General features: G+C 40.7%; 1 protein-coding gene across 2 annotated transcripts in view; it reads left to right on the forward strand.

Annotated features, from left to right (window-relative positions):
• Window positions 1-16,680, forward strand: part of LOC101856464 (GRB10-interacting GYF protein 2) — a 60,332-nt gene that overhangs the window by 18,475 nt on the left and 25,177 nt on the right. The window contains exons 7-17 of one of the 2 annotated variants that reach the window (XM_005108175.3): window positions 647-784; window positions 3,589-3,671; window positions 5,398-5,451; window positions 5,849-6,113; window positions 7,196-7,428; window positions 9,709-9,814; window positions 10,462-10,563; window positions 10,964-11,028; window positions 13,853-14,025; window positions 14,908-15,159; window positions 16,377-16,570. In XM_005108175.3, the coding sequence (XP_005108232.1) occupies window positions 647-784; window positions 3,589-3,671; window positions 5,398-5,451; window positions 5,849-6,113; window positions 7,196-7,428; window positions 9,709-9,814; window positions 10,462-10,563; window positions 10,964-11,028; window positions 13,853-14,025; window positions 14,908-15,159; window positions 16,377-16,570 (1,665 nt within the window). The remainder of the gene's footprint in view (window positions 1-646; window positions 785-3,588; window positions 3,672-5,397; window positions 5,452-5,848; window positions 6,114-7,195; window positions 7,429-9,708; window positions 9,815-10,461; window positions 10,564-10,963; window positions 11,029-13,852; window positions 14,026-14,907; window positions 15,160-16,376; window positions 16,571-16,680) is intronic. The other variant, XM_035972367.1, reaches the window with a different exon arrangement.

Genomic DNA, 16,680 nt, shown 5'->3' on the forward strand with positions numbered 1-16,680 from the left:
CTTCCTAATCAACACAGGCAAAGTCGCTTCAGAGCTCATTAACCCCGTGACCCCGAGCCGGGGAGCTCCGGCGGACTGCTGAGTCACGCGAACTAAAAGTAACAGAATCGGGCGAAAAGTGACGCCGTGTCCTGGGACTCTTGAATTAACTTAAAGCTTGGACATCGAGCTCTCAATGGAAAAATGGAAGATGAAAGAGGCAAAGGCAGTTCAAGAATAGCATGATTAGAGATCTGGAACAGATTGGTGAGAGGAAAAAAAATCAAGATGATAAAGAGTTTTTCAGAGCATCTAGCACAGAAATGAGTGGCAAAATATGATCACAGGTGTTTGTTCAGTTCTGACACTTGATGAAGAAGAAGATTTTATCTTTTTTTTTAATTTGACATCTTAGTCGTTGATTAAAAATAGAAATGTAGTGGGATTTTTTTTTTTCTTGTTTTTGTTGGAATGACTCTCATGCTTTTAAAAAAGTTAGTTGTGAAATTGCTTTTGAAATTGTTTTCCGTTATAAAATGTCATCATATAATCTCATCACCATCTGATTTTAAAAAAAATAGACTAATAGAGACCAAATATTTATAATTCATGCTATTTTCAGAGAATGCATTGAAAAATCAAATGTTTTAATGACCACTTTCTTCAGGTCCTTCATCAAGGTCAAGCTGGCGTGATTCACGGGAGGGAGGATATGATAATGATCGTAGACCTTCTGTGGGACGCAGAGGTTTTGACCATGACTCTCGAGGGCCGCGGCGTGTCAGTGAATCTGCTGATAATGATGGTAAGGATTCACATATTCGAGTCATTTTTTGTTGTTGAGGAAACTGTACTTTTGACTGCTAATAGTATACCATGCTGAGAAAAATTTCAGTGTTTTCACTGTTGTTTGCTTTTTATACTTATGACTGATAAAACTATTTTCAATAGAAAGATAAATGAAGAGATAACTTCATCCATTGACAATACCTGTGTAGAACAAGCCATGACAATGTAAACTGAAAACTGAAAGTGCTGAGATTGAACAAGTTCTCAGGTACAATGTATCTGCTCAGACTCTTTCACACGATGTAAGAAAGACAACTTACCTTGTCTTGTTTCATCGTCACAAAGCTCACTCTTCCCATAAAATTACGTCTACAAAAGAAAGAGAAATGAAGAGATAGCTTTATCCATTGAAATATGGGGGGAGGAACAAGCTATAAAGATGTTAACTACTTGGAAATACTAAGACTCATAGCTGCCAAGTAGTACGTAAAAAACGTATTTAGTACGATTTTTGGGTTTGAGTACGGAAATCCGTTTTGGCATCGGAAAGTACGTTTTCAACTTTTCCCCCTCTTAGTTTCAGTACAAAACTGGCTTCAAGTTCAAGCAAGAAAAATTAGAAAATTTATGACCGGATAGGCGAAGTACGGGAGTCAACAAGACGACGAGAGTAGTGTCCCTGCAATTAAACTGGAAGTCGACCTCCTTCCGCGAGTTGTGCCCCTTCTGTATTTCTTTGTTATTAATGTTATTGAGCATGCACTATTAAAGCGGGAAGTAACCTACGCAGACCTGCCACTCATCCCGATTTAATTTTTTTCCCCCCCCCAAATCTCAAGCATCCCGATTTTCCCGATTTCGATCGCCAGTACCCTTATTTATTTTGTCTGTAGCGTCCGATTCTTAGAAAAAAATATAAAAAGTTCTGCAATCTCTTTTGCTTGGAAGCACCGATTGGACTTTTTATCGGCTGGAACTTGGAACGCTATTTTCTAAAGCATCTAGATCTATGCCGAATCTAGTAGTTGACTCACGCTCGTTATTTCTACTAAAATCGACGTAGTAGTAGTATCAATTTTGAATTCCCACTTAAATACGCTCAAGACCTACTTTCGCTGACCTCGTACGTGTGGTGAGTAGCGCGTGTGTCGGGGACCGTCGGTTGTCGGGGTCAACAAAGTTCATTCACACCGGTCGCAATGATCGAGGTGTTTTCTGGGACTTAACCAGTGTGGACAACCGGGGGGGGTAATTTTTTGACACTTGGGCTTAAAGTGCGTGCCGTGATCCAGACTAAAAATGAACAACCTTGGCGCGATCTTTTTTCGGGGGGGGGGGGGGGGTACCTTGAGTGTATATGCAATAAGTCGAACGTTGTTACTGTATGAAAAAACGGACTTTTTTCCTGGATAATAGGAGTTATGTGTCAGCTATTTTCAAGACTACGAGAGTTTCAGCTTTAGTGCTACCTGCGCTCCCCCAGTCTATCAAACTCTGATTCGAGTAACATATAATAATGCTGTCTTTCAGTTTTCAAAAAGCTTTGTCTTGCATACTCGCCTCATAAAGAACCGGGACCACCCCCACCCCCTTTTCCCCAGTGCCCCTTATGACTGATTTGCCGTTGATCCGGATTTTTTTCACTAGATCTAGACTCTAGATCCTGATTTTTTAACTCTAAAATCCTGATTTTTAGATTTCATAGAGTGGCAGGTCTGCCTACGGGCCTTCTTTGTTTCTCGTTCATTCACATCGGGTCACGGGTCATCGTGTGTGTGTTGCGGGCAGCCTTAGTGATGATTGCATGCAGGAGCTAAAACTATTTCTTTGATCACGGACGCGTGTTGTGCTTTCAAGTGATGGATGCGTTTTTAAAACCAACCAGTTCTAAGGCAAAACCTCGTGAACACACCTTCTGTGCCATGTATTCAGAGGAATTCAACTTCATCACTGCATCGAAATTATCAAACACAAACATGCTTTCTACAAACAAGGTGTGCCGACGTCCTCAATGACAATGGTCAGTCAAGTGGTGTTAACATAGGAGAACTTGTATCGACAGGATTAGAAACCTTAGGTGTTCCCTTTATGCACTGCATCTCTCTGAGTTCAGACAATGCTTCAGTGATGATAGGACAAAACAATGGAGTTATAACAAAGCTTAGGGAATCCCAGCCAGACATCTTTGCCATTGGATGCCCCTGCCATCTTATCAATCTGGCTGCACAGCATGCATGTGTCTGTGGTGTGCTTATCATTTGAGTACAAGTTGTCTTTTGGTATCTTTTTGAAGTAAGAACTGGTCTCTTTCGCCGACTGCGCGATGAAAATCTGTTTTTTAATTTTGAAAACTTGGCAGCTATGAAGACTGAACAAGGATTCCAATTCAACACATCAGCTCAAACTGTCTGGCATGGTGTCGACGTTTATAAAAGAGATAACATATAACTCATGTTTTGTCAGTTGTAGCGCTGTTCCTTCAGCAGTCTGCATGAAGATGAGAATTGCTCCTCTGAACACTGAACCAATGGCAAAAATGAAATGGAAATTTACCCTTGGTGCCTGCCCTCCCCCTCCTTCCCCATTAAAAAAGAAGAAAAAAATGCTCCAAAAAAGCAAACTGCAGCTGTACTCTAAGTCACAGCTAATAAGAATAATAAAAACTCTTCTCTCATATGTTAAAATCTCAGCCTGATTCGCTGTTGAATGTGTTACTTCGAAAGTAGTAGGCAGTGTACATAGAGAAGGACTATTGACATTGCTATATGTTCATAAAACCCTGAGTACAGCTTCTAGATATTTTTTATCATGTCTCTTCAGAAGTTCCGGAGTGGGTTGAAGACGATATTGAAGATGATCCAGGCACGTTTGACTCCAAGGGCGTATTTGTGTCCACAAAAGAGGTAAATGCTCACGGGTATATTGACCTATAAATCTGTTGTTCACATTGGAATTAGAAAAAAGATAAAATATAGACAGGAAAAAATAATGAAAAGAAGACTGCTTAACACTTTAAATGCGGCTCGCTGAAGTGGCCTCGCTGGACCGAGAGCCGCAAAGTACAGCTTGAGTAGCTCGCTATCTATTCCAATCCAATAATGAAAAGACATGAAATTCTAGGCTGATCCATGTTTTCGAAGTTATAGAAAAGACTTCCTGTTACCAGATATGAAAGACAATATAGCACTAACAGCCTATTTTGAGTCATTTCAGCGCTTTTTCGAAACGTAAAAATGAAAAGAAAAGTGCTCCCCTGACTTCAGGCTATGTCTCATATTTTCACTTCTAGAGTAGGTACACATACAAAACTTTCTGCATTTCTTTGCATTATTTGAGGCAACTTTACCTGGGAAGTTTGAATGATGTTGTTATACTTTTATAGTCATGAACTGTCAAATTTGGAAAATTGTTGATTTTATATGACACATTTGATTTTGCTTAATCACTGTAAGAAACCCCAAACTAATCTAATTGGAATAAATCTTCAATATTGTACCACCATCTGATAGATTATTTTTTAACCTTCAATTTGATGGGCCATATGATATGGTGTGTGTGTGTCTAGTTGGATGCTTTGACATTTTCCTTTGGTGGAGTAGAGGTGTAAAAATAGGTCAGGGAAAAGCCCTGGGCCAGTGGTGGATTTTGGCCTGGCAGGAAAAGAGTTAATGTCAGTTTTCTGGTGATCAATGGTATGATATATTCTTTTTATCAAGTGTATTAGCAGTACCCATTTTTGTTATCTAAGACTCTTTTATTTAGTTTTCCCTCTTGTAAAAGGTATACAAAACTTGTGAACATGACTTTGGTTTCATTTTGACTTCCTTGAATGTTTTCAATTTGTTGTGGCCTTTTGTTTTTATTGCGAGTGAAATACTTTCCTTTTGGGTTGAAGCCAATTAATGAAAGATGTCATGAAGAGAGTGCTTACTCCTAGTGAATGGCTTTCTGTTAAGTTTCAACTTTTATACCTTATACCACGGAAAAAGTGGGGGCTCTCATGGCCTAGAGGTTAAGGTCTGCCTCTCTTTCAAAGGTCCCGGGTTCGAATCCGGGTAGCGCCGAAAATTTTTTTTCTCTAAAATTGTCTCTTTTCACCTCCTTTCTTCCTGCTCTTAAGCAAACCCACCCCCTCACCTCCTTTGCTCCCTCCTATGGGCTCCTGACTCTTTCTGCAGCCTTTCTACTGCTACTCCCTGGCTCCTTCTTACTGCTGTCTTTCAGCCACACCCCTGATCTTCTGGTAGGAAAGATCTACACCTTGCCTTCTTGGACAAGGGCGAAAAATCTCGGAGGTCTTGTGTGCAAATTGCGCATGTTAAAGATCCCTTGGTGGTTAAAATCGATAAGAGTAGGCTACGGCCACCATCTGGGCAAAATTCAAAATTACCTACCAACTGAAAAATGTTTAATGTGTCCCGAGCGCTCATATGACCTTATGCAGTTGTGAGCACCGTAAAGCACTTACAAAAAAAGACAAAAACAAAAACACGCAAAAAATGATCCAAAATAGTAAAAAATGTGAGTCAATTTTTTTGAACGTTAGAAATGCTGTACTTGGTAGTCTACTTTCATGAGACCACTGTTGTTGCTGACATGATGTTTTGATGATTTCTTTTTCTGTTTCAGAATAGACACAGAGATCCTAGACAAGAGCCATCCAGTGCAAATGGAAATACTAAGGTATTTAAACCCTGCAAGCTCTGATATTTTTATTTTACTATCCTCTTGTGCAGTTTCTGCAATTCATTTTTAAAATTTGAATCTCATGAAATGTGGTTATTGTACTCTACCTCATGACTCAATACAATTCTTAGATTTTACTCTTTGATTTTTGTCTCTTCTCAGGAATATATGTTCAGAAAAATTGAGTCGAACTGAGGAGTTGATGAATGGAATAAAGAAGAAATAGGACCTCAACATAACATGTTCTCTTGACAAAAAATATGTTCTTTATAGCGAAGTTTATTAAAGTATAATTACTTCCTGAATGTTGCAGTAAATGTAAGTGTCAAAAGTACTGCCTAGAGGCGCCAGCATACTTTGCTTTTACTGAAAAATAATTTTCCAAATTTATCAGAAAAGAGAGGCGGCCCAGAGAGCCTCAGATGACCCTGGGAATAAGCCTGGTCGAGGTAGCCCAGCTGATCCGGGCAAGACCTCGTACGCCTCCTCCCGACCACACAACGGCCTTGCCTCCACATCGTCGTCAGGAGGGGAGCCGGATCCCCAGGTCGAGGAGACGCCACAGGCTCCGCCGAATCCCCGGACAGATAGCAAGAGGGGAGGGCCTGACTCTGTGGATGTCCCCATACTCCCTTCCCGCACAGGCTACTCCAAGAAAGGTGAGACGTTTGTCTGCTGGTGTGGCATTCTCATCTTGTTCCTTTCAAGAAAAGTTAATGAGGGGTCAAGGAATAAGATCTTTGAAGAGGTGTAGAAAAAGAGATGTCAAGAGGGGTTATGGAAAAGACTCCTCAGGAGGTGTCATGAAAATGATTATTTAAAAAAAAAAAGGGGGGGGGGGGGGGGATGCTTTCATAGAAAAGTTGGTCAGGGACTAGAAAAGTACTTTGTAAGAGGCGTCAAAAATAAAGATCTTTGAGGAAAAATTTATGTGGGGTTTAGGCTGGCAGGCAGTGCCGTGGTTGATGGTGAGGTGAAATTTGACAAAGAAGTGTTGAAGACCCTGGAGAAGACAGGGAGACAGAAGAACACCACGCAATCATTAGGATGCGGGAAATGGGGATAGAGAGGGGAGAAGGAAGAAAGGAGCGATCATCTGGAAAGGAAAGACGTCGCCATAATCAGACAGTCACCGGAACAATTAGTATGGATACCTTGTGGGCTTTGGTGCTGGGGGGAACTGTGCACTTATGGACCAGTCCGGTGTACAATGACGTTGTTGCCCAGGACAGATAATACAGGTAATACAGGAAAAGAAGTGTCAAGAAAAACTGGATTTAAGCCTCTAAGATTGTCACATAAAGAAAACTAATTTTTTGAAAGAGCATGTATGGTAAAAATGGCACATAGAGATAGAAATGGGTGACAGCTTCTTTAAAAATATTAGTAGAAGCATGTTGACTTTTCGTCATAACTAAATGACAATGATTCGTCCTCATAACCAAACCCTTCCTTTGTGATAATAAACATACATAATATGAAGGGATGCCTTGGTTCACCTTGTGTAATAGGAATGTGTCAAATTCCTAAGCATGTGAAAAAGTTCAGTTTTTGATCAAGTGACAGTATGTTGACCCTTTTATTTGAAGTTTAAAAAAAAAACTGGGTCGGAAAAGTAAAGTACTGGATCGGAAAAGTAAAGTATTAAAAAAATATTTTTTGGATTGTTTAATGTAGAAAATTCAAATGACATTGACTACATTGAGTTGTTCAAACTTTTTTTTTCCTTTTTGGTGTTTAGGAGACGGTGATTCAGGTTTTGCCTTTCCTACCAAAGAAGAGGTGAATGGAACAAGAGCACCACCAGGCCAGTACAATGTCTCTCATGGCCCGGAGACTCACCTGGTCAGCGCTGGGCAGGAAGCCATGGGGCGGGCACAACAGAGGAGCCTGCCTACTGTGTCAGAAGCAGAAAATTTCTCCCACGTGGACAAATCGTTGCAGAGCCTGGTGGCAGAAATGGCAGCAGACACAGTAAGTAGGGAGTACGGCAGGAAAAGCCAAGCTGTAACGTGGAGCCTTGGCAGAAATGTTAACAATAAAAAGAAAGAGGCAACATTTACACAGGCGGCAATTTGTCCCTAAGATTTGGAAGGCATACAAGTGATGTGTAAGTCAATGTCATATGATGTGGCGCATCGTGGCAAAGCTGCTGGAATGGAAAATTGACATTTTTCAAACGGATAGATTTCTACTATAATGTTCTCCCACTCGACCATTCATTGTTTTTTCTCGTAACCTCAGTCGAAAGGCTACTACTTAAATCATTTTAAAGTAAGTTCAAGGCATGATACCAATCTGTTACTGGTTTCTGAAGAAAAGTTGGTATGCCTCCCTTGTTGCTTTTGGTCAACGTTATATACGATTCCAGTATTTTGTTCGAGAAGTGTGGACTTTTAACTTTTTTTGTATCACAGTTTATGGCAACTGCCCCTTTTCCTTCTGTTTTAGTACATAATGTCTTTGATTTAGTTCACTTTGGGTTTCAGTCTATAAATTTCTGGATACTCTTAAAAAAATACGACTTCAGAATATTCCATTTTGAAACCACTCTTGAGAATATTGTGTTTAGATGGGCGGGACACTTTGTATGAATCCCAACAAAGCTATTTTGTACTCAGAATTGCTATGTAGAAGGTGGAACATTTTTACCCCTGAAAAAGATAGAAAGACACTCTGAAGACCTCTCTGAAAGATCGCTTTATTGATATGGAGTGGGACACCCTCTGTCTTGACCAATCACAGTGGCGTAAAGCCGTGACAATGTAACAGCAAGCAGTGCTTCCGACAGCAAAATCCCTAAATGGAGGAAAAATTGGCGGGAGTCTGGGGGCCGCAGGAGGCCCCAAGTGGGTCAAGGGCAAAGCTCTGGTTGGGGGTCGGGGAGAGCTAAAATTTGGCCTGTCTGAGCCTAAAATTTAAAAATTAATGAGATTCACACACCAAGTAAAGCCACTATTTAACTTAAACCAGGCCTAAATTTGTAAAAGGAAAAGTATACTTTGTAAGTAAAAGTTCCTCCTGGGGACGACAATTTTGTCAATTATACTCCCATTTCCAATCCTCATATCCCTGTTAAAATAAAGGTCATAATATAACATTGACTTCCGGGTAGATTCAGACTTGAAACGCGATTTCGAAGTTTATGCGAGTTTGTTTTATCGCGGTGCCCAAATTAGAACTCAGCCACCAGTCTTACTACTTTTACACAACAAAATGTATCAGTATTTTGCTCACTAAAGAAATGTAGGACTCTTCTTTAGAATATTAATACTATTGGACTCAAACTGCCAGTGCTCTGTTATTGAGAAATCAATATATTTCAGTGGTAGATCTAGGTCTAAAACTAAATTGTCAAAATATTTTTTTCTCCCCAAATCTCTATTTTTGGTGAAATTATACAAAAAGTACCGCTCAAGACTTTTATAGGTTTCCAAATTCTATTCTGAAGAATTCCATATAAGATATGAGTGTTTTTTTCTGTTTGTGAATGCATCTTGTCCTTGTTTCAAGAATATTAAAAAAATTATTTTTTTTCAATATCGGATGTTATGATCATATGTAAATACCTGCAAATTTTTCAATATTTTCCAGTTCTATATTCATTTTTGGTTATTTTGATATATCGTTTGACTAGGTGCATTCATATGTTTTGAGTTTCACCAAAGATGACAAATTTTTTATTCTCAAATTTTATCCGCATCAAAGCGAAATTGTGTGGCATAATCGCCTCTTACTAGAACCAAAGTTGAAAAATACACAAATAAACATAACATGTATTCTACAAACCATACTGAAAATTTTGGTGTTTTATATGTTGATATTTATTTGAATTTGTGGCCCCAAATCAAAGACTTATGAACTGCGCACTAGTCACCATCTCATTTCGCCCTCCCGAAAAAAATACGTAGCCCATGGGTTAAGCGTAATCTTTACAGCACGGTTTCACGAAAGGCAACGCAACATAGATCTGGATGTATGTAGTTTTTTTTTACAATGGAGAAAGTGAGAAAAACGAAAACATGGGAGGGGGGGAACCATCAATGAGGCGGCAGGCATCGGATCAGCATATGAGGTCTGGAGGAAACTAAAAAATGGGGGCCATTTGGGGCAGAAAATTGGGAGCACTGAGCAAGGCCCTTGAGAAAAACGGAATCTGTAAAGCAGGGCGAAACCATAACTGTTATTTTTTATTTGAATGACCGTTATTGTGTTGATTTGCTATTCTTTACTGAAAAATACAATCTCTTCCAGGACAGCAAGACAGAGGATCCCGGGGATGTGTCTGAGCAGGGTCTGCCTCTCACCCACGAGAATGCCCACAAGTGGTTCTACAGAGATCCACAGGGGGAGGTACAAGGTGAGTGGTCAGTGCGTGAAGAGGAGGCCATTTTCTGTGTCCTTTTTCGTAATCACTTTATTCCTGTTAAAGAAAGTCATCAAATTATAGGAACAAATGCATATCATTCTGTTCATTAAAAAAAATAAACCAAGTTGTCAAACTCGTAGGAACAAACACTCTGTTGGTGGTCACTGTAGTTAAGTGTCCTACTTATCCCATCAGCGATGGCTGATCTGTGAGCTGAACTTACCCAGCATACAAATGCTTCATTGTGCTCTTATCACAACAAATACTATATACTAGGCTCAGTCAAGAAAGGCCTTGGCCATAAAATCATTGAACCTGTCCGTCAAAGATAACCCTTTCTGCTCGGAAAGTCAGTATAGCACTTAACGAATGGAATTGGCCTGCTCACTGGCTACACGGGTACCCATCATTTGATGCCACCCACCAACTCTTTGTTGGCTGTGCTGATATAAAATGGGAACTAAGATGACAATTCCTCCATTCTCTGACACTACCCACCAACCTTCCATTGCCTTTTCTGATATAAAAGGGGATGTTGTTCAGATGATGATATCTCCTCTTCTGTCTGGTTCCATTTATCCTCTTGTCCTAGCCCATGAGATTATTGTAAGATTGAAAAACCTGTTTTTGTGTTCCAGGCCCATTCAGCAATGAAGATATGGCCCAGTGGTTCAGTGCTGGCTATTTCACCATGAGCCTGATTGTCAAGCGAGGCTGTGATGACTCCTTCAAACAACTAGGTGAGTATCACAAGGCTCTTGTTTTCTCTTTTGTTGGTTTTTTTTTTGGGGGGGGGGAGGGGAATATACCGTTTAGCTCGGATAGATCAAACACAGAAGACTCGAAATCAGGCATCTGTCGAACTGTGCCTGCAGTTCCGTTTTTTTTTTCTTCGTCTTTGTAAGATATCCCTCGATCTGCGGATCCCTCGTTTTACTGAAGCAGGTCCTGACGAATTCGAGCTATTCGTGTTATACTGTATTATGTCCTTGCAAAACCTGTGTTTGTATACTTTCATCGATGTTTCTGTAAATATTTTGTTAAGATTTTAAGCATTCAGTGATCTCATGCTGCATTTTTGAGAACATACTTTCCACAATTGTATATCAATCATATGTGACTGATGTGTTTTTTCCACAGGGGAGCTTATAAAGCGATATGGACGTGTGCCGTTCCTCCCAGGCACTCCTTTGCCCCCTTTGGTGGTAAGTCATTTGATGTGCTTTTTGTCGTTCATGAAGTAAAGAATTCAGGGCTAAAATCTTTGAAAATGTCCTATGAATTAAAAAGAAGTCAGTTATTGAACATCAGGGAGATCTGAAACTTTGTAATAATGGATTTTCAAATGTAGAAAAGATGGGGGGAGGGGGGACGTATATTTTGCCATCCTTAGTTATATGATGAGGTCTTGAGATTATAATTTCCCTAACTGATAGTTTTTCCTGTTTCGGTTGTCTTGTCCATTTAATTTTGTGTTTGCATGTGATCTGGTACATGCGTAATAATAATAATTAATAGCAAGCTCTATACAGTTTACATTCTTCAGAGAAATGAATTCGGTTTGTCTGGTTCTGTTGATAACCTTATGAAAAGATTCTATCATGACTCAGGAAACAGCAGTTCCCTCCCAGGAAATGTCAGTATCTCTTCACCCTGTCTTTATTTTTTTGTGCCTCTGCAATCAATGCTTAGGTGTTTGGAGGATGCTACACTATGGTGTATTCTTAGTTGTTTTTTTAAAAATCGTTACCGTTGTGGTATTTTGCTCTATGAGGGAATGTAGCCTCTGTTGCCCATTAGTTAATGATACTGATATAGTCCGTGGTTATTATCTGTTTGTGTGCCTCTGATAGGTCCTATTTCTTTTCTTTCTCTTTTTTACAAATTGCTCCCCTTTAGAAAACTACATGAACGTGTCTTTGCTCAGTTTCAAATTAAAATATTCTTACAGGGCTGCCTAAATCTACCGATTTTTCCAGTAGTTGCCGATTTTGGGCCCGTTCTACCGCGATACCGATAAAGGGGTCAAAACTACTGGATTTGCGATGGATGCCGCAAGTAGAAGAAGAAGAAAAAACCGTTTGCACTTTCCAATCTTCCCAGTTTTTGGGGAAATCCGTACATTCTGACAGTTCTGTATTTACTTCATCATCATATCAACTCCGTGCGTAAAAGAGACAGAGAGAGAGAGAGACAGTATTAGTATTAGCTTATATAAATGGCCAGGACCCAGGAATGCAACTGGAATTTGAGAAAGTCTGTAAATTCCCACAGAGAAAATGCACAAATTCCTCGAAACCAAATTCGAAAAGGCCACTGAGGTCATATTTTACAGGTCGTGTTTGTGATTACGTTCAGCCTTCCCCAGTCTGAGAGTACATTTCATGCGAATAAGCACTATGGCGGCAGGCGCAAGTGTAGGTGTAATATCGAGACTCCATGGGGAAAATGAAAATCTACTTTCGCTTTCGTTACCGCCCAGAATAGTCAGATGAAAGTTTGTTAACGTTAGGTCTACAGTTGTGACATACAGTTTGTTCAATAGAAACAGTGTTGCCATACAATAAAATCAATATTCTCACTGTGCTGTCTAATAAAAAATAAAAAAGAAAGAAAAAGAAAACAAGCGTCCTCCGATTTCTAGGTTGTTGGGGCCCGTCATTGTGACCGGTCAGTGAACCTGCATGCGTTCGCATTATGTGAGTACAGCCTCCTGTACGGCATGAGTAAGACGAGACTGGTGGTTGTTGGTGTCATGAAAGTTCTTTCACAGTAGGAGCGTTGCAGGGCTTCAGAATTGGGTTTGGCGGGTAGGGGTGGGGGGTGGGGGTGCTGGACGGAATACAATCTACGGCAGCAGGAGAAGGCCCGCGGTGCAAAAAACTGATGTTAATATGAAAAAAAAAAGTGGAAGTGGTGCTCTTAGGTTTTGATATTCGACTATCGAGCGCGTAAATGAGGGAACATTAGAGTACTGGCTTGGTGATTGTATCTTCAAGGTTGCTGTTCCCGGAGAGGCCGTATTGTCAATGATGCTCTTGACAAATTGAATAGTGGCAATGAAGAAATGACATTTTCAAACCTTGGAAAGCTCTAAATTTCAATTTCTTTCCGGGCTTCGCCCCTGACCCTCCCACTAGACCTTGAAGGGGGCCTACGCTTGAGGAAAAAAAAAGAAAAACATCTTTTGTGTAGATGTATTTGAAGTTACTGGAGGATGGAGGATAAGATCTGGAAACTAATGTTATCATTAGAGTGCGCGTTTTGAAGAAAAAAATCAATGCTTAGTCCATCATTACATCCCACGCTCTCACTGTCCTTTCAGCTCCAGCTCTTAGTACATGCTTTCTTCTAATGTCACTTTTTGCTCTGCTGTGAGCCGAACTGTAACTGTTTTCTTTGAATAAGTTTTGTCTTGCATGCTTTTTCAAAACCCAATCATAATTTTGGCAGTTGATGTTCTGGCCTCGACACAGGCCCAGATCAGGATTTATGTTGTATTTTTAGAGCAAAGCTAGTTAAAATTGTCTGTCATACCTAAGTCATACAGGACTTATCAGTGCCCTATTCTAATGTTGGAAAGTGTGTTTTAATATAGTTCTATTGGTATGGGCTAGGGGTTTTGAAGTTAGTTTAACAGTCTCCCTGCTCTCAATACCACATTCAATACTGAATGAATAATGGGTGCCTTGAACGATAGTCCATAAATGTTTAAAACACAAAAGCAACAAAACAAAACAACAAAATTTTGCCTCTTTTCATCAAGTTTTCAAAATATAATTATCCAAATATCTAGAAAAACAAGCCCCGTTGGATGGTTACTATATGTACCGGGGCAACTGTCGTCCTTTTTTTTCCTTCTTTGTCTATGTGCTACCTGATTTTGGGCCAAAATACCTGAAAGTGACCCAGAATTTACCTGAAATGGGAACATAGAGGTAGGCAGCCCTGCTCTTATTCAGTCGATGTTCTGCTCTTCACCCTAACAAACCAAACCAAAATACCCTCAACCAAATGTACACTTTACAGACCTCCAGTGCCCCAACAGAGATGATCCCGAATGTTCCACCCCTCATCTCGCCGCTGGCTGCCGGAGGTTTGCCCACGCTGGTCAGTGGGGGCATTCCCGGGGCGCAGGACCCCCTGGTCCACCAGCAGTTACTCTTACAACAGGAGTACTTGAAGCAGACTCTCCTCATCAGGTAGGATCAGGCGGGAAGCAGAAGCTGTTGTTATAAGGAGAGAAGTTGTTTGGGATAAGAGAGGCAATAAGGGGGGTAACGATGGATTGGAGTGCAAATCGGCTACGTGGATGCAACTTTATTTTTCAGGAGGAAAAATTTATCTCGTAAATGAAGAAAGAATGTGTGCCTAGTAAGTCACCAGGTTTTGTACATGTGTTTGAGGACAGCACACATGATAATGGAAACAAAGGTGTTATAAAAAGAAATAGGGAAATCTCAGATTTTGATGGTTTGCACCTGACACCATTGATCAGCTCATACAGTAGGCTGTGTGATTTCATCGCTTGTTAGCACTTTTTCTGGTATTTTGACCTCTCTTTTACATTCTCCCCCCCCCCCAATTATATTCTCATATGTTAACTCTTACTTTTTTCATTCCCTTCTTTTAGTTTGACCTTTGTTGCATTATTCCCTTAACGCTTACAGTACCGAAGGCTCATATAGAGAAAAACCCTTGGGTACTGCACCAGTTTAGAACACTGAAGCTGTGGTACATTTGTTTTAAAATGAAAAAACCCTTGGCAGCCCATTGCTTGACACGCCTTTTGAGTTTGAACTCTTACTTACTCTTAAAAAGATCAGAGAGGTTCATCAACCATTCAGCTTTCATTTAGAGTGACTTCCTTTGGTATTTACTTCAGTGCAGTGCGTCCATTCCTTGTTTAATAATGTTTAGTGTGCCTGGTCGAGTCGACGACTAAAGTCGCCAGCGGTAGTGAGTGCAAGCGCATACTATGGCATAGCTACTAAAAGTGTTAATATGACTATTTTAGTGGTTTTACACATTCACTGAAGTTTTTGTCATAGTTAAACTTTTTTTTTTCTTCCTGTTTTGTCCAGGCAACTCCAGATGCAGGCGTTACACCAAGTGCAGGAGCAGGAGAGCTTCAAGGGGCTCACCCTGGACCAGCAGCTGCACCTGGCCATGCAGATGACCATGCAGGCCAACCCCATCGCCATGCAGCAGATTCAACAGATACAGCAGCAGCAGCTAATTACACAGCAGCAACAGCAGCAACAACAGCAGCAGCATCAACAGCAACAACAACAACAACAGCAGAAGCAGAACGAGCAGCAAAGAATTTCTCCGTCGTATGTTTGCTAGTTCTTTAGATGTGATATTATATTTTTTTGGCTGTTCGGATTAACGATATGATTCTCCTTGTAGTAAATGCTTTTGCTTTTTTTGTGTGTGCATGCTTTGTTGAGTATCTCTGTCTGTCTACTGGGGTGTTTTATCCTTTCAGCTCAGGTTGACCTTGAGCAGCCTGTCTGCCCCTGGGGCTGTGCCACTGACTGAAGTGTCTTTAGGCCATTCCCAAAGGGGGGACATTTCTCTTTCATTCACAGTAGAATTGTAAATGGGCTGATTCATCAATGCCATGCTCATAACTGTGCCTTATCTACAACAGGGAACTGCTGCTTTTTTTCCCCTAATCCTTACTATCGTCATTTTCCTCTTTTTTTTTGGTATGTTTGTCACACTCTTGTGACCCACTATTTCCGGGGTACCTTGATAGTCGAAGCAGACTTTGTGCTGTTGAAGCCAGAGAGGTGAGCAGAGTAAGTCTGATTCCCTGTAAGGACTTCTCTGTTGACATCCACCCCTTGGTGCTCCTATGACCTTATGCAGTTGTGAGCGCCGAAAAACCTCTACTTTCTGAAGCTGATTATTTCCTATTCATTTTTACACTGACTTCCCCTCTCTTTTATAACCAGCCTGTCTTTGAAATGAGCTTAATTGTGGTGAGGGGGGCATAAAATAATTTCTTTAAAAATTTTTGCCTTTTACTGTCATGTAAATGGTGCTATTGGTTGACCATGGACATCATGTCTGCTACAGTGTGAACTGGCGATGAAAATCCGGTCTTGGAGGTTGTCATTACACCATAGAAAAAAGCACAGGGGGAAGTAGGAAGTGGCCATTTGTAAAGGTTTTGGACAGGTGGCGGTTAAAGCAGGTTTTACTATATATGAAGACTATAAGGATAAAAGCAAGAGTTGCAATTTGGTTGTTTTGAGAAATCTCGGATTTAGAATTTTGAGCCTGTTATCTTAACAGATTTTTCTGTTGGTGTAATGATCCTGGCTACTTTTTTCTTAGCCTCAGGCTTTGTTGCTGGAATTTTCAAACTTTTTTTCCTTTTTCAGAAGCAGGTATTATGCTGCATGTGCTAGCTTGTCTAGGATTAAGTGCTGATACTTTTATCAGCAGTTAAAAAAAAAAATTATAATTTCTTTCTGAAGCTTATTATTTCCTATTCATTTTTACACTGACTTCCCCTCTCTTTTATAACTTTCCATCATAGCACTGTGCCTTTGGAGAGCAGCAACCCGGGTATGTCCATCCCGTCCAGCATGCCCATGTCCAGTGGTGACAGCGTCAACAGCCGCAACAGTCCCCTGGTCAGCCACCCGGCCTCTAGTGTAGAGGCTGGAGGAGACGAGGGAGCTGCTGTGTGGGGGCTCAGGCAACAGCAGGCCAGTGTGGCCGGAGGAGGGGGTCAGTCAACACGCATTTGTCACCGGGGTGGGGGGGTCGTCAGTCATCACTTACTTGCCACAAGGTGTATGTGGGGGGGGCAGTCATCACTTACTTTTCACAGGGTGTGG

The sequence above is a fragment of the Aplysia californica genome, unplaced genomic scaffold (assembly GCF_000002075.1).
Source record: "Aplysia californica isolate F4 #8 unplaced genomic scaffold, AplCal3.0 scaffold00666, whole genome shotgun sequence".
NCBI classification, from domain to species: domain Eukaryota; kingdom Metazoa; phylum Mollusca; class Gastropoda; order Aplysiida; family Aplysiidae; genus Aplysia; species Aplysia californica.